The sequence below is a fragment of the Dreissena polymorpha genome, chromosome 1 (assembly GCF_020536995.1).
Source record: "Dreissena polymorpha isolate Duluth1 chromosome 1, UMN_Dpol_1.0, whole genome shotgun sequence".
NCBI lineage: Eukaryota > Metazoa > Mollusca > Bivalvia > Myida > Dreissenidae > Dreissena > Dreissena polymorpha.
The window spans coordinates 183,682,351-183,701,454 of record NC_068355.1 but is presented as its reverse complement, the minus strand read 5'-3'; the positions used below and the strand labels follow the sequence as shown (position 1 = coordinate 183,701,454).

At 35.1% G+C, this 19,104-nt stretch overlaps 1 protein-coding gene and 1 long non-coding RNA gene across 13 annotated transcripts in view; both read left to right on the top strand.

Annotated features, from left to right (window-relative positions):
- Nucleotides 1-19,104, top strand: part of LOC127864178 (uncharacterized) — a 677,094-nt gene that overhangs the window by 32,056 nt on the left and 625,934 nt on the right. For 10 of the 12 annotated variants that reach the window (XM_052403854.1, XM_052403852.1, XM_052403853.1 and 7 more), the window contains exon 4: nt 9,504-10,260. The exons of the other annotated variants lie outside the window; for them this stretch is intronic. In XM_052403854.1, the coding sequence (XP_052259814.1) occupies nt 9,504-10,260 (757 nt within the window). The remainder of the gene's footprint in view (nt 1-9,503; nt 10,261-19,104) is intronic. 12 annotated transcript variants of the gene reach the window in all.
- LOC127864203 (uncharacterized) lies at nt 11,164-18,473 on the top strand. Its single transcript, XR_008041567.1, has 4 exons — nt 11,164-11,509; nt 13,115-13,180; nt 15,230-16,120; nt 16,434-18,473. It is a non-coding gene; the product is annotated as an uncharacterized LOC127864203 (long non-coding RNA).

Genomic DNA, 19,104 nt, shown 5'->3' with positions numbered 1-19,104 from the left:
ACGCTGCTTTATTAAATTAAAATAAAAATACCATGATAAATAACACAACATATTTTAATGAATTGGTACACAAAGATAAGGACACAATATCAATAATTTGTGTGAACAATATCGACTTTTCAAAAACAAAACATGTTCATTTTACAACTTTTTATTATTTCTATCACTAAACTATGTTTATTTGTAAAAACAATAAATGCTCATTAAATCTACTTCATCATAACACATTTAAGTCTTTATCACATTTAAGTAATTTAAGAATTAAGAAATGTACCAGTAGCACCGTTCCATCACATATTTATCCTCATTATATTATCATCATCCCTATGATAGCTTTGTACAAAAACACAATCTTAATGCATGGAACATCTTGTATATCTATTATTGTTTATCCGATTACTATACATGTCCAAAATATATACACTTAAGAATGCCTTACCAGTAGTAGTTTAACTTTAATTATCCAAATTTTCCTTGTTATCTGGTTTAACAAACCTAATCAAATGTTTGTTAAATCCAGTTAATGCTTTCTCCATTATTGAATCACCATTACTTGTAATTTGAATCGCCATTTTTTAATTGAACGCGGATTCAATGTTAATTTACAATACGTCCGCAATTTACAATGTCGAAGGTCATGAGGTAGCAATTTAATTCTACTCGGATAATTTATGTATCTCATCGAGGAAATGTGTTTTCTTAATCTTTATGTGTAGTATTATGACTTATTAGTATAAAAAATGAACTGTGATTCCAGTTTATATAATATGGGCGTTACTCGTAATTATCGGTGGATTAGCAACTTTCAGGTCAAAGGTCAAGGTCACAGTGACCCGAAATAGTAAAATGGTATGCCTAGGATCATAGGTACATTGATTATGACAGATGGCAGATGACCCTTTTTGATTTTCAGGTCACTAGGTCAAAGGTCAAGTCACAGTGACCTGAAGCAGTAAAATGGTTTCTAACATAATCACACAATGGCTGCCACTGCAAATGACAGCCCATTTGGGGGCATGTGTGTTTTACAAACAGCCCTTGTTAGGATTTTATCAGTCAATAGTGTGTATGCCCCGGCCTTGATTGATGTGTGAGGTATATATTGATTGACCAATCCGTCCATTTGTACTTTACTTCACATTTGCCTTAAGTGGCAATTATATTTTTCACTAATGCTTATTTCTGGATTTATCCTTATTGTCATTATTCAAGATTTTGGCATTGCATTTAAACCACTTCTGGGACATTCATCAACAATCTTTGACCAATACAACATGGGTGAAATTTTAAGACATTCGTACCCAAAAAAAAGAACAAAGAGGAAAGAATGATCAAAGTTAAAAAAAAAGATAGAATAGATTAATTACAGTACAGCCAACGTGGAACAAACATTATTTTGCGATGCGCGGCGGCAATGCGCAACAAGTCGATGCCAAGTCGGCTGTTGAAGCATTTCGCAGCGAAGCTTTGCATCTTTCCGCCGAGGCAAGACGCGATCCGCGACATGACGCCGAGTCTGGCATGCACATCTTCAAATCAAAATCTTTTTTAAATGATTAGTTAGTCAAAGAAATTTAAAAGAACAATTATAATTATATTTAAAATCATAATTAATTTAATGCGCACAGATTCAAAATAGATTAATTAGTTAATAAAAAAACATGCTGTTGTTTGTTTTTAGTGATTGCATTCCCATTTCTAAAGATATTGCTGTCATCCGGATATAAGTAATTATTATTTTAAAAGAATGGAAATAAAAAAAAACGAATTAATTAAAACAAAATACGATTATCATAGGCATGTATTAATAAAATTCCAATAATCATTTGCCATTGTCATTTATAGAATCGGCTTAAGTACTTTAAGTTACTTTGTGTGCGTTTATTGCACTGTATGATTATTGTCTTTATATTAAAACGATCAACAGACATATTTGTTTTGGGTTTAATTTTTACGACAACATGTATTAGCATATAAGAACATTTAATGTGGCTGGCCAAGTTAGTTTGTTTCCTGCCCGTAGTGTATGTATTTCACACATAAATGTCACGTAATTATGTCTTGGCACATACGAGTGGTCAAGAATCCAGCAGTTGGTTGATTTATAATTGCTTGTTGATTTTGCTATTATATTTTAGCTGAGACAATTAGCAGTTTGAAGCCACATCAATAACCAACACTTAATTGTTGTTTTGTTAATTATCAGCTTATTATAACTATTGTTTGACTATGTGTATATAGATTAGTTTCATTTTGTTTATATTTTACAGTTGATATCCCTTATCATTTCCCGGTAATCCGGTATATTCCAGTTTTAAAGGAAATTCCGGTAAATATTTATGATAAAAGTGCTCAAGACACGCACTTATTCGCAATTATTCTCAAGTTTCAAGTACATTTTGGCGTTTGTTACCATTTAAAGATGTGATGAAATAACGCCCAATCGGGGCGTTTTTTTCCCCATTGAACACGCATCAATCGCCTGACGTGATGAATGTTTTTATACAACACAAAATACACCCAAACTTTCCATGCGACGTTGTACATGTCTGCATAATTTTCGCGCGCTTTTTATGGAGACAAAGGATATTTTAGCACTGTTTATTTGACGCTAGAATTTGTTAATGTAGCATTTGCATTAACATTCGGAAGCGTGTTGCGGATTACAAATTTAAGAAAGCTCATTTCAGAATCAAACGAAACATTAACATTGTGCGTAATTTATTCAACGATAATTTGTTAAAGCGCACTACGTGCCATATTGCTTATTAAACGTGAAAATAATAAATATGAAAGTAGCATAAATCTAGTTTTCTATGCTACACAAATGTACATGTTGGTGTATATCTTTTCACTCAATCTGCCGAGTATGTATGCGGCGGATTTACTCCGTGAAAGTATGCAAGTTAAAACAGACTCTGCGTCGTTGCGCAGATCGATGCCGAGTTCCTCAGCAATACGCCCGTGAACACTTGACACGCCCGCCGCAAACTAAATTTTGGGCCGTGGCGTACATGTAGCCGCAGATTATGTTTGTTCCGCGTTGGCTGTAATGTAGATCAAGCATCTAAAAAAAATGAAACCACTTCTGTCATATTAACATAGTATAATTTAAAAACTGTAAACTGTAAGGGGGTGCTCAACACTACGCTTCTACACAAAACCATTAACTCATTTTTTATGTCCCCCACTATAGTAGTGGGGGACATATTGTTTTTGCCCTGTCTGATGGTCTGTTGGTCTGTTTGCGCCAACTTTAACATTTTGCAATAACTTTTGCTATATTGAAGATAGAGACTTCATATTTCAGGGGTTCCGCTGTCGATCGCCATTGGCGCCAAAAGGCGCTAATTATTTTTAAGTGGCTCCAATTTTTTTAAAGTGGCGAATTTAAAAAAATCGGTAAAATCCTATCCGAAAATGTACTGCGAGTCGAAAAGCACGCGACCGAGCATAAGCGGCCAGCGTTTGTAAGTTGTAAATATTGATTTACGACGATGTAAGCGACCTACAGTGTAGAGTGCACTGAAATCACGGAAGCGTGAAAGTGTTACAGTCGGTGTTTTTACTGCTATTGTCAAGTTTTATTGGGGTTATTATCGGATTAACGGTTCTTTTATGATAAAGAACACTCAATTATGTAACACTGAGGACAAACTGGCACAAAGATCAATGATTATAACGATATATAAGGCGGTGTTAATTTATATTGAGATGTTTGTCGTTCAGATGTGTATCATTTTTTTCCCTTTCAGTTTATGTGCATCATATAAGCCAAATGACCAAATGTAACTGTTAAACAATTAAATTTAGATGTTTTATTTTCTGAAATGTAAGTGTTAAACAATTTAATTGAGAGGCTTTATTTACTGATGTTTACTGATGTGATTGTATGTTTAAATAAATTTTTATAAAAAATGTATGCAGCATACTGTTCCATTGATGTTAACATTATTAGATAAGTTTGGTTATATGTGATTGTTTATCATGTGCAAACCAATGTTTTTATGTATAAATAAAGCTTATTAAGACTTATGAAGTTACTTATTATTATTTATGTATTTACATACTTTTAAAAGTAATAATATAGTCAATGACATTGATGTTGTAAGGTTTCTTAAACGATTGTCATAATTAATAAGGTCGGAATGACTGACAGTTTCGCGCCGCGAAAAAAAAGGCGACAACTTTTTTGGGGCCAGTGGAACCCCTGTATTTGGCATGCATGTGTATCTCATGAAGCTGCACATTTTGAGTGGTGAAAGGTCAAGGTCATCCTTCAAGGTCAGAGGTCATATATATGTGGCCAAAATCACTCATTTTATGAATACTTTTGCAATATTGAAGATAGCAACTTGATATTTGGCATGCATGTGTATCTCATGGAGCTGCACATTTTGAGTGTTGAATGGTCAAGGTCATCCTTCAAGGTCAGAGGTCAAATATATTTTAGAGTTCGTCAATGTTAATTTGGAGTAGACAGATTATAATACACTACGCGCCCCGCGATTTTTGCCTAAATCACCGACCACCGCGTTTGGGCCAACGTGGCAAATCGCAGTAATTCGCCGCAAATTGCGGTGAATCCACTCTGTGGTTGATTCAGGGTGATTCCACCGTGATTTCACTGCCACCATCTGGCGATAAAGATCAGCTGTAGAATCATTGCGAAAACACCGCGAATCGCCTTGATTGACAGTGACTACTAGATTTAAATTAACTTATTAACTAATGTCATCACTATTGACATTCACATTAGATCGCGAAAATGTATTCCAATATAAAAGTAAACACCGTACTTGCTGAATGTCGAATCCTGATTTACAAACAATATCTTTATTTGTTGAAATAACAATTGTACAGTACGGCTCACGCAAAACCAACAAAGTTCGCGGCTATAGATTCTTTTGTTCTCGAAGTTTCTCCGCAGCCACAACGAGTATTCACTCCGAAAGAAACAGGTACAGATAATAACCTGGTATTTTTACAGGGGTGTCAATTTTCCGGATTATTCCGGAAATCCGGATTTGAGCCGTCCAAGGTTGATTTTGAGGTGAATGTTAATCCGATGAGTTTGTTCAAGGCGGGTGGGGGTAGGGACAAAATTCTTTAAGTGCGGGATCATTTCAGAACGAATATTGTTATAGCATCGTCGGCATTCCGGACATTTGTGCTTGGTACCGATTTTATTTATTGATTTCTGATTGGTAAGCGGCTGGCACTGACATGAGCAGTAACTGGCTACATGTAAGTAAAGCACTGCAATATCATATTTTAAAACAATATGTTAATCAAATTATATATTGACTGCGTATTTGCGGGGTTACTGGTTACTGATTTTCATTTTCTGCAGTCAAAGGATATGCATATTTTATTTCATTTGCAAATGATGTATCGCGACATGTTTTCGGACAGTCGTTTTCGGATACGCTGGTTTGTCAATTTTAATTTAATTTCGAAGTTTTTAATATCATTTGTTTAGAATGACAAATACTCCTGCGGTGTTACGGATGGTTTGGTTTATAATATGTTGCATTGTACTTACCAGAAATTGCACCTAGAAAGACTATAAAAAAAGAACAATAAGCTAGGGCTTGGGGGTTCGGGCCCTCTCTTCCCTTTATCCTACGGCTTAATTTAATTTTCCGGATTTCAAATTTGGGACAATTGGCACCCCTGTTTTACTTCTTCGCGATTGTTTTAACATTTCGTCAGCTTCTCTGCATACTTCATACAATTACCATCGGATGTCATCTGTCAATGATTGTGTAGGTCAGTAACCATACCGAAGAAATTTTTATAGTTTAATATCGGAAACGAGACTTGCTTTAAACGTTGAAATAAACGATATCTATTTGCTAAAGAGTTGCTCAAATACACAGACGACACATATAAATGAATAATGTCGACCATTTGAATAAAATCAAATGTTGGTTTATTTGTAAAATTAATACTTTCACTTGGTCCTGATTTTCAGAAAATGACTTACATGTGCATCTCAATTTAAATTTACACATTGCTTCAGGTGATGTACGCTTCTCCAATCGCCATTGGGCTGTTAGATCTATTTAATAAAATAGAAGCGTGTAAAATTCATTTAATGGAACGTTACTAAACGTTTGTCTTTACTATTTCTCGAGCAATGTTGAACAGCCTATACTTTTGAAAATGGAAGCTGTGATCATCCGGAATTATCGTTATTTATACATAGTTTGCTACACTTAAAATTAGGCGGTGATTTTTGCCTAAATCACTGACACTCGGTGGTCATTATTTATTTTGGGTGAAAAATCATCGCGATCTCGCGGGTTTTATCACGATAGGTCGAGCATGATCGCCGTGTATGCTATAAATATCATCTCCGCGGTGATTCACCGCGATTTACCCCGTTCATGGTCAACGCAGTGAAGAACGATTTTCCTACGTTACATGTACATGTCTAATCTTCACAAAGATTATAGCAATATGGGATTATAAGCATTGTTGGCAGATATAAGAGAGTTAACTTTTTAAAATTTCAACATGTATTTCACACCCCATGTCCCTGACAGGTTATTTGTTACTTTTTAAATGCTGCGTATAAAACAAAACTGTGTTCGCACCTATCTGTATGATACCGCAACTGGAGAAGTGATAATTGCGTTATTGATTATACAATTTAACAGTTTGAAGCCATGGAGAACTCATAACTGATTGTAATGTAATCGACGTATTTTCCCCCCGAGTCTCTCGATTCCCCGATACATACGTTTCAACTGTCTCGATCACATTAATACAACTTCTTCCGTCTTTATCCATTGCTTGATAATCCCGCATATGCCCGATTTCCATTTTAAAAGCGAATTCTGGTTAATATTGACGATAAGAGTCCTAAAGAATGTCATAGATGCTGTATTGTAACCGTTGCACTGTTTCAGTACGGTGTTTACTTTCATATTGGAATACATTTTTGCGATCTAATGTGATCGTCAATAGTGATGACATTAGTTAATAAGTTGAAATTTAAATCTAGTAGTCACCGCGAATCAAGGCGATTTGCGGTGTTTTGCAATGATTCTACAGCTGATCTTTATCGCCCAATGGTCGCAGTGAAATCACCGTGAATCAACCACAGCGTGAATTCACTGCAATTTGCGGCGAATCAATGCGATTTGCCACGTTGGCCCAAACGCGGTGGTCGGTGATTTAGACAAAAATCCCGGGGCGCGTAGTGTATGCTTATATCTTGCTTATTTTGTGAAAACTTTCAAAATATTCTTGTCCTTAACTCTAGGACCTAGGGCTACCACATTTTGTATGTAGTGAGATACAGTAGTCCTCTACAAAGTTTGCTCAAATTAAGCCCCTGGGGTCAAATTTGACCCTGCCCCGGGTGTCACAAAAGTGTACATGTGCTTAAATTGGGCCTATATTTAAGTATTTGCACACGCCAAGAATATTTTCAGCAGTAGAGCGATACAGGGCCATCATGGCCCTCTTGTACTTGTTTGTTAACTTGCAGAAAATGCACTTCTTGAAAAAAAATGAATGAATTTGTCTTTATTTTTGGAAATTTTCAGACAGCAATTTGGAATTTCGTAGTTTTTCTTCAATTGGGAAAGTATACCTTTACATGTACTTTATAAAGAAGAAAAAAAATCGCTGGGTTGCATGTCATAAGATGCTTATCACAGGCTAGAATGTTAATACTCCGACTATATTTAGAAATAGAGGACCCTTTTGTAAGAAGCAGGGTTATTTTGCTTTGCATCTGTTCTTTAGTCAGTTGGTCCGTAGACCAATTGTGTTCCACAGTATATCTAGGGAATGCTTTGACCTACAGCCAGGCAACATGTTTTATGTTTACATTGAGGAAAATTAAGAGGTCAATCCATTTTAAGGTCAATATGTCAAAGGTCACAGAAGATTATAACATGAAATTATAAAGATTTAGTAGTCAGTTTTAGTTCCTGTTATACCCATAATAATATTATAAGCAGATTTTCAATTATGATAAAAGTTATATTACAGTACTGCCATTATTAAATGCATTTAATCATTGAATTTTAACCCATTTATGATTTAAGACAACTTCATTAATGTCAAAAAATTATGAAGAAACATATGGAGTTGCACGAGTTTACCTGACAATTAAAATGTCACGGTGACTCAACTTAGAAAAATGGTATTCGGATGATAACTCAAGAATGCTTACGCCTAGGATCATGAAACTTCATAGGTACATTGATCATCACTGGCAGATGACCCCTATTGATTTTCAGGTAACTAGATCAAAGGTCAAGGTCACAGTGACTCGAAACAGTAAAATGGTTTCCTGATGATTACTCAAGAATAATTAGGAAAATTTTGAACAAACATATGGAGTTGCACACGCTAACTAGACCATTAAAACATTTAACAATGGCGTCTTTACTTTTCCACAAATAGATCACATGACAACAACAAAAGCAAAATAATCACAAGAGGTTAAATAGCAACAACAAATATTGGGAGATAGTAGACCAGGTTGCATGTGATAAGTCGCTCATCACAGGCTAGACTGGACATACTGAGTTTGGGAATAGACATTAAATATACGTCATGCTAGTTTTTTTGTGGGATGGAAGAGCATTAATGATCTTTTCTTGCATGTGTTATTATGGATAGTGTGGTCAAGGTGTACAATGATACTTAAACTGAAAACAATATTAACTACTAAAAATGTATTCTTAGTACATTGATACCTCTACAATCCAATTTGTCCCACAACTGCACAAATCTCTTTAAATTATGAACAAACATGGAGTTGCACAAGTTAACCTGACAATTACTATGTTACTGTAGAAGTATCCCTCTATTTGAGTAACGCTTCTCACAATTGAACAAATATTATTGTTTGGTTAAAGGGATACATAACTCTTCTTATGTAAAAAAAAACTTAAAAAAAATATCAAGGTGCATAATTTCACATGGTGGGTTATACTTTAAGAATAGTTCATCCCTCTATCAGCTGTACTCTTTGAGTTACTCACAACACAATTTTAAATGTGATTTCTTTGCTAAACAGGGCCATAACTCTGGGTATGTTGAAAAAGACATATCAAACTATGCATGTGGGTAAAATTACACAATGATAAATATTTATGTAAAGTGATAGTCCTCTTGTAGCAAGCAATACTGTTTATTTTACACTGCACATATGTTAAAATGTCATTTTTGTATAAATATAAGACATTACTACAATTATGATGAAAACAACAGAAACAACATATAGAAGTGCGCATTAGCTCACATGCCTGGTTACTGTACTTGTTAAGTTGCAGGAATACATGTGGAGTTATATACAACAGAAAAGTCACGCAGATGGATGGAAAAGTGCAAATCTATATACCCCATATTAAGCCCAAGAAGCGTTAATTTATTGTCCATGTATGTTTTTATTTGACACTTTATACTTGTTTGAAGCATTTCATAATATCACTGACTATGCCTTGGTATGTACATGTATTAATTGTTTATTTCAGCCAGTGCAGTAAAGTGACCCAGATTTCGGAGCTGACCAACACGCAGCCCTCAGGCCTAGAGGGGCTGTCAGTGGAGCTGGAAACTGTCCTGGGGGAAATTAAAACCCTGCAGATCAGTCAGGAGGCCAGCATTCAGTCATTGCAGAGAACATACAATGAACATAGCGAAGTTATGATAGAGCAAATGTGTGGCAATTTAAATACTTATATAGATGAATGTGATAATAATTCTGTGGGTACATCAGGCGGAAATGAGCAATATTTAAAAGAAGAGATGTGTAGGAGTGTTCTCTCTATCGTGAATGAATTTGATAATATAACTGCGAAGGAACTTAACAAGATGAGAGATGAAGTTATAAGCATTAAAGGGTCAGTTACAAGTTCTATGCATAAATGCACCAGTCTTCACAATGACTTGTCACATTTGCATGAAATTGTTCAGAAAATTGGAGATCATAAGCAGCTCTGCCTTATAGCCAGCATAAAATGTAAGCATATAATACAGCAGGCACTGACTCTGCTAGGAAAGTCAGGCAAGGCGTTAATTGTCCAGAGTAATGCTAAGCACAATGTGAGAATACCAAGTGATAAAGATGTATGTTGGATCACAGGCATATGTGTTCTGACTGATGGGCAGGTACTGATTGTAGACTCGAAAAATCAGAAAGTCAAGCTGCTGAACCAGCAGTACCAGGTGGTGAGTCACTGGGATGTTAATGCTAGGCCAGTTGACATTTGTTTGATCACACCCAGTGAGGTTGCAGCGGCTGTGGATACTTTCAACAAACATGAGGTCCAGTTTATCACTGTCAACCAGGGAAAGCTTGTTCCTGGCAGGAAGTTTCAGTTACAACATGAATGTACAGGTATTGCCCATCACTATGGAGACCTTTTTGTCACCTCTGGTAAAGAACTGTACAAATACACGCTGAATGGCAAACTGATCTGCAGACTCTATGAACAACATGGATCGACTGATTTGACAGGTAAGAATCATGGTAACATTCCTATTATGTACAGGGATTTTTCTTGCCATTGTGGGAAAAGGAGTCTAGTCAAATTGTGTTATTTTAAATCCATACAATGACAAATTTGGAAATTTTATCAACTTAATGAACCGAATTGGGATTTATTTTTTTCAATCAACAAATATTGACCCATAAGGCCTTTATCTTTTTTTTTTTAATCATATAAATTATAGTAACATGAGTAATAAAGTATTTTGACTGTCACTACATGGCATGTCTTTAAATAGAAACTGTGTTCCTGGGAGAGAGACACTTTCTGACCCTGTCTTAATTTTGTGGTTGTTTAATGATTGTACATGTACAATATGTTTACCTGTTGATTGAAGTGAGCAATTGTTTCAGTATGTGTAATTCTTTCCATCTGTGTAATTTTGCTCTAATTCATATCTTACTCACCAGTCGCATTTAAACTTGTCAAACGTAAACACAATAGCTCTGCTACTGAAGTTTATTGTCACACTTAACTATTAAATCATTGAAATGTATGCATATATTTTAGATGTGTAAAGGCCTCTTTATAGCAACATATGCGTAATACAATATCACTGCAGTATGTTTAATAATATTATTTAACATTGACAGTAATTCAATATCTTGATGTTACTCTGTTTTGCAGTATTGAAGTGTGCTGTGAGTCCCACAGGAGACAGGCTGTACATCATCAGCCATGGGCAGGACAAGCTTCTCACCCTGGCCAGGGATGGCACACTCCTGGCTACATACACAGACACAGCACTAGAGCGCCCATCTGATCTACATGTGACCCCTGCAGGCCAGGTGCTGGTCTGTGGAAACTGGTCCCACACTGTATTACAGGTGGGCTGGGAGGGAGAGAGTAAGCTGGCTACGCTGGCTACTGAGGAGGATGGAGTGAGCTGGCCATGGTCAGTCTGCTACAGCAGCACCACATCATCCATCATTGTGGGACAGTGGAGTAGCGACACAATCCTGGTGTTCAGAGTGGAATAGTGTGTACATGTATGTATGAGTTGTTGTAATTAGTATTTCAATTACCATGTGTTGTTTAGCATACAAACATAGTAGTGTGTGATGTTACAATACAACATTAAATGTGTAGTTAAAGATACAAATAATTTATGTGAACATATTGTTATCTAATTACACACTGCGAGGGTTTTTGTGAGAACATTAGATGTAATGCATATTATGTTATGTTGTCATAACATTTGTGTCATTATGGTCCTAACATTTAGTTCTTGTAAACTGTGCATGAAAAAACAAAGCATTTCAACTGAAAATTTCATATTTGTACATAAATGCACATGTACATAGCAACTAAGGCTATTTTTAGACTTTCATTTCTATAAACACCATGCCATGTATGAAATGTATATGGATGAATATTTTTTATATAAAATATTTTTTTTTTTTTTATTCAATATCATACATACAATGTAAACATGTATATGATCATACAACATAGTGATTGTACAAAGCAATAAAGTTCAGACATGTTATACAAGATATGCTAATATAATATATATTTTTTTAGAGAGAAAAGAAAAGAACAACAGAGGAATAGTTATGAAAAATGATAAGTTGTGTAAAGGCGGAAGAAAGCATACTGGGCTTGTGTGTTTTGTTGTATATTTACAATGGTCTTGTCAGATTGAAAAAAAAAAATAATAATAATAAAAAAAATAAACAAAACTATTTTAGAGAGATAAACTAGCATTAGAGTGAAATGTATATAAGTGGACAAAACATTATGAGAATTTAATCCGATTCCATTTTTGTTCAAAGATTTGTAATGTGTCATTTATGAGGGCTATTTCTTTCTCAATCTGGATTTTTAGTTTAAGACTATGGACAAAACAATTAAAATTAGGTACTTGTTTTTTGTACTTCATGTTTAAGATAAAATATTTCATCAATATAACCATAAAATTCACAATATTATTACAGTCTATTGATTTCAATGAGTTAATTCCGAAACTTACATTTAAGAAAGATAGTTTAACGTTTAGTTGATGTTGTTCAAGAAAAGATATTAATTGATTCCAAATAGGCTGGATGTGTTTGCACTCCCAGAAAAGATGTTCTATAGTTTCAATGTTTTCACTGCAGAAATCACACAGATTTGAGTTAGATAATTTGCATTTAAAGAGATATTTATTTGTAGCTATAATTCTATGGATGTATTTATATTGAAAATTTCTCAGTGTGCTTTCAATAGTTGCTTTATATGGCATGGTAAATATGTGTTTCCAATTAAGTTCATTTTCTCCAAAAAGGACTTGCCATTTATTTTGGATTTTGGAGTTTTCTGTAGGGTTTTTAATTTGTAGTGTGTAAAATATTTTATTTGTTTTGTTTTTTCTTCCAAGTATGTTTTCTATATAAAATATTTTATATAAAATATTGTTTAAGTAATCTTTGGAGGCGCATATATTGGAATTTTACGCAATGTTTACAGAAAGGTAACACTTGATGTGAGATTTATTAATTTGCCATATTTTATGCTGTTGAACATCTGATATTGATTTTCATTACATTTATATCAATTTGTGTGAATCCTAAATATACATGCAAGAAAAACATCAAGCTATTTTGCTGCTCCAGTCGCTGCTGAGTCAGGACAAGGATGCTGAGGATGTGGTGGACAAGGATGACCTGAATACACAGAAGGTAACAAAGACGTTTTAATTATCAGGCCTTTTCATGGCCAATTTGGGAAAAAATGCAATTTTGGGATATTTATTTTTTTCGTGCGAAAAGTCCATTGATATCAGAAAAACAAACTTAATATAACTATTTCTAATACTTAAAATTAAAAGAATAAAATCATATTATGCTAGTAATATACTTTTTTTAGATCTTATTGAAATATAATTGAGACATATTAATCATATGGCACTTATTATGCCCCCCTTTTGAAGAAGAGGGGGTATATTGTTTTGCACATGTCGGCCTGTTAGTCTGTCGGTCCTTCTGTCCGTCCACCAGATAGTGTCCTGATGATAATTAAAGAACGCTCAGGTCTAGGATCATGAAACTTCATAGGTACATTGATCATGACTGGCAGATGACCCCTATTGATTTTCAGGTCACTAGGTTAAAGGTCAAGGTCACAGTGACTGAAACAGTCAGGTCACTAGGTTAAAGGTCAAGGTCACGGTGACTTGGACACAGTAAAATAGTTTCCTGATGATAACTCAAGACTGCTTACTCCTAGGATCATGAAACTTCATAGGTACATTGATCATGACTCGCAGATGACCCCTTCTGATTTTCAGGTCACTAGGTCAAGGTTCAAGGTCACGGTAACTCGACACAGTAAAATTGTTTCCGAATGATGTCTCAAGAATACTCCTAGGCCTAGGATCATCAAACTTCATAGATACCTTGATCATGACTGGCAGATGATCCCTATTGATTTTTAGGTCACTAGGTCAAAGGTCAAGGTCACAGTGACAAAAAACGTATTAACACCATGGCTGCCACTACAACTGACAGCCCATATTGGGGGCATGCATGTTTTACAAACAGCCCTTGTTAAAGAAAGAAAAACGCTTTGCGTATGGGTCCGTTTCACATACCCATAAATACGCCAGGAAAAGACATGCTTATGTATTCCCTATGTATTAAGAATTGAAAAAAGATGAGGTGGAAAAGAAAAGTATGAATTTACTTAAGATAAAATATCCTCTTTACTTGTTTGTATAGTGTAAACTCATATATATATATTCATCGGAAATTTCGTGGTCAAAAAGACCTTTACGGACACATTAGTTTATTTTGTGGATTTCTCAGTTCAGAAAAATAAATGATGAATTTGTGTCAGTTATTTTTCTGTGTGTGATAAATTTGTGGATCAGTGAACCCTTAAAATCAACATAATTAATGTCCCTCAATAATAATGGTTTACAGTGTAACCTGTGTATTAAGAATGTTAAAGATGAAATTGACAAGAATGATATGATTTAACCAGCAGGATTTGTTTTAAACCCAAACTCTTCTTCAGCTTGATGCTTTCCATCTTATCATACAGGAACCTCAGTTACACAACACCCCGAGAATTTCTGTCATCCTCATAAGGCCTTGAGTTTTTATAAAGTTGTGAGATATTTAATAAAGCTTATAAATATGATTCCATGGAATGTATTTGTTCTCAATAAGAAGGACCCCGGCCTCATTCCCAGAACAGTGTAATAAAAGCTTTAGAGTTAGTTTTCATGCATGCAATGGCAACAATTTAAGGTTGCATGGGAAAACAGGACTTAATGCATGTGTGTAAGGTGTTGTCCCAGATTAGCCTGTGCAGTTTGCATATTCCATATTGGTTCGCTCAACGTTACAGCTACTGCTCAGCAAATAAGACAACTGTCTGGTGAAAGGCTGGCCGTATTACAGTCCAGTGATATGGGGGGACGCAGCCTTTTCATGTCTGGGGATTGCATTGTAGCGGACAGTAACAAAAAAAGTTAAAAATATTAATTATGAATTGACAGAATAATAAAGTATTGACCAACAATTAAAATGATGTTTGAGTACGATATGGTTTGATTGAATCAATTGTCGTGTTATTTTGGACAAGGAACCAGTGAAATGCCAAGTTCAAAATTCATGAGAATGAAGTTTTGCCTCTAAAAAACTTCAACTCTTATCAAGAGACATAGTTTGTTATAGATTGTAATATAAACCTTTATTACTATTTCATATTTCCCATGTTTTCAGGAGAGCCCCGGTTTTGATATAGAGTTGGTACGGCAACGGTACCAGTCGGGACCGCAGAAGCCTCAAGTCAAGCACGACCCCTCCCCTGACCCTTAGCTTCTCCCATTTGACATCCAGCTTCAAAGGGTCAGCATCGTTGAACAAATTCCTCCTATAGAAAATTTTGAGCACAAAGAGTTTTCATACATGGTTCTCAACAACCACAATGTTCGTGTCGAGTGATCCGCACTTGAGCCTAATTGGTTTGTTAGACCCGAGTGCCGGAGATGAGACAACCGTTACAGACACAAGGACTTATTGCAGCAGTTATGGCAACATGTCCAGTCAGTTCTCAATGTTGGACTTCACAACTAATATCACGATAAAATACAAAGTTGGATAACTCGTTCCATTCTTTTTGGGACAAACAATACAACGGAAAGTAACAAATGAACATCAAGGAATATTTGTAGAGTTTTAGTCGGAAGCGTATGCTTACCACTGGGATACTCCTGGACAGTCGTAACTTTACGGACAGTCCCGGTTTGTCCTCACAGGTGTCCAAACTGTCCAAAGAGAACGCACTTTTGAAGCAGTTGCGAACAAAGAAAGGCAGCACCGACTTTGTTGTGAACACTCAGAGCATCCATGGCCATGCCTCAGGCGGGAAGTTTGACCAACAGCTGAAACAAGGTGCTAAAGGTGAACCCATCAGGGTTTGTAACTTCCCACTCCAATCCTAAACAGCCTGGCATTGAGTTGGCGCTTGAGAAGGCGTTGAAAAATGACAGCAGTTTTGTTGTGTGGTCCAGTATGCCCTTTGGCTCTCAACCCGATGTTAGGTAGAACTCAAACTGGGCCCTTAGCAATATCAGCGAGGCTAGAATGTCATCTCTGCATCTTGAGCTTCAAGTGAGACCTTACAGTGTTATTTATTTGGTCAAAGCATTCCTAATCTCAAAAAGTCTTTTACATATTTTTCGATAATTACTGATTTAATTCCCAATTAAATGTTTGCCAAAACAAATACTGTTTTTAATAGGTTGTGACATGAGATCATTTCCTTATTCAGCTCTATAAGTTGAACATAAGTACAATTTATATTTATAGCACTGAATCTAAATTTGTAAGTATTCGTTAGCAAAATGTTGTATTGCGTCATATTTGAAGTGGTTAAGTGTCACGTTTAAAAGTGCTTAAGTTATTCCTGTTTTTTAATGTACAGATAAATATGGCAACACTTCCAACAGCTGAGCCTTGGTGAGTTCAACTTTCATCCGACGAGTCACTCGAGGTGAAACAATCTGATCCACAGATAGAGCAGGCGCTGAGTGACTCGCCTGTTTACGTGACTGACCTCCATATGTTGCTCTCCAATAATGTGAACATGACTGAGGAGCAGTGTTGTCCTACATTCCCTGTTCAGGGCTGTGACTTTGTCGTCAAGACTCACACAATCTCTGGCTATGGCCCTATCGCAGCAGCAACAGCAACAAAAACAGGAAGTATTTCAGCTGCACTCTGGGAAAACAGGGCTTAATGCATGTGCCTAAAGTGTTGTCCCAGATAAAGGTGTTAAGTCTGTCGCTCTTATCAGTGACCACACTTTCCGAATAGGCCTTTAAATGAAAATTCCTTAAAAGCGGAAAGTGTCATGGCTGATGAGTTTGTGCAGACTGCACAGGCCAATCTTGAAGGACTTTTTACGCTTATGCATTTAGCCCGGTTTTTAAAGAGTGTTGAGTTGCACAATAAGTTTACGTAACATTTTTCTGACCTTTCTGAAGAAAAGTTTCTTTTACCAATTTGGAATTTTGTGTTTTTAAATAAGTCAAACTGAGTAAATAAATACATATATAAGAGTTGATTTGATATCAGTTTTAATCATTAAGGGTTAGGGCATATATTCATTCATTTTTGTTCCAAAATTCAGCCTCTAAACCAAATTTTTTTTATGTGTTTTCACTTGTATATTAACAAAATTCCCCTTGCATAAATTAAGCAAAATACTTATTAAATTATTTAAATTAAACAGTTATTGAAATGCAGTCAACATTCTATGAAATAATTATCTGCATTTATTTTAAATAAGAATATCTTTAAATTAAAATTGTTAATAACCACCTGTCCAAGTTTTAAGTATACAAATATGCTGCTGGAGTAAGAATATGCCCTGTAGATATTTATTAATTATACCCCTGTTAATTGGTGTATATTGGAGTCACATTGGATGGATGTCTGTCGGTCTTTCTAAATGTCGGTGGCCTGTGGCTGTTCAAATTCAACGTTCAGCATTCAAACTTTTAGGTATTTTCATTCTCATATGAGGTTGTGCATGTGCATTTTGTATCAAACTTCACTGAAAATTACAAAACTAAGACAATCTATAACATCATGCTACATATTATGACTTTCACCATTGGGTGATATTTTTGTCACAATGGTAACAAATTCTTGTTTGACTAGAAAGCAATTACACCTTTTAGCTTATAGTATTTTTATACAGATTAGAAGATGTTGTTTTCTTCAAAGAATTAAAAAAAAAAACATATTTTGCTTTGGGATATGGTCAGCCATATAACTTGTTAATTGAATGGTCATGAAATAATGTTCATGTCCATTCTCTCAATGATTCTGCTTTTATATTTTGCATACTTCTTAAGCAACATGAACGCAACCTTTAAATAAGAGCGGACAACTTTATCAAGCATTTTGTAAGAATTATGGTCCTTTTTTCACTTAGAATATGCATATTATTGATAAATTTATGTTAAAGTTTGCGTACCACCTCAAATATTTGTTATGTCTCTTAACATATTGCTTTCATATTGAGTATACTTCTTTACCAACATGACCCCAATCTATAAACAGGAGCAGACAACTGTAACAGGCATTTTGTAAGAATTATGGCTCTTTTTCCACTTAGAATATGCATACTATTGATAAATCTATGTTAAAGTTTGCGTACCACATCAAATATTTTCTATGTTCATTGTAATATTGCTTTTATATTTTGCATACATCTTGACCAACATGACCACAATCTATAATCAAGAGCAGACAACTATATCAAGCATTTTGTAAGAACTATGTTCCCTTTTTATATGTAGAAAATTGAAACTTTGGTTAAGTTTTGTGTTTAGGTTCACTTTATTCCTAAAGTATCAAAGCTATTGTTTACATACTTGCAACACTCACTAACTATCGTAAGGGGACTGTGCAGGCAAAGTTATGTAACTCTTAATGGCATTTTGACAGAATTATGGCCCCTTTTATACTTAGATACTTTAACATTTGGTTAAGTTTTGTGTTTTGGTGCATTTTACTCTTAAGTATCATAGCTATTGCTTTCAGACTTGGAAAACTGTCATAAGGGGACTGTACAGGGCAAGTTGCATAACTCTGGTTGGCATTTTAATGGAATTATGGCGCTTTTTTGTCTTCGTAACTTGGAATATTTTGTTAAATGTTGTGTTTAGATCCACTTTACTTCTTAAGTATCAAGGCTATTGCTTTCAAACTTCAAATACTTTCTAATTATCATGAAGGTACTGTACCTGGCAAGTTGAATTTGACATTGACCTTTGAATGACCTTAATTTGACATTGACCTTTGAATGACCTTGACTCTCAAGGTCAAATTAATAAATTTTAATTAAATTGCCATAACTTCTTTATTAAGGATCAGATTTGATTCATACTTTGACATAACAACACTTACCTGACATAACACAATGACTCCACCAAAACCATCCCCCACGCCCCACCCCAGAATCCCCCCCCCCAAAAAAAAAAAAAATTAATAAATAAAAAAAAAATATTTTTTTCCTTTTTTTTATTTTTGAAAGATCATCTAATAAATGACCACACACCCACATTATACCCCCTCTCTCTATC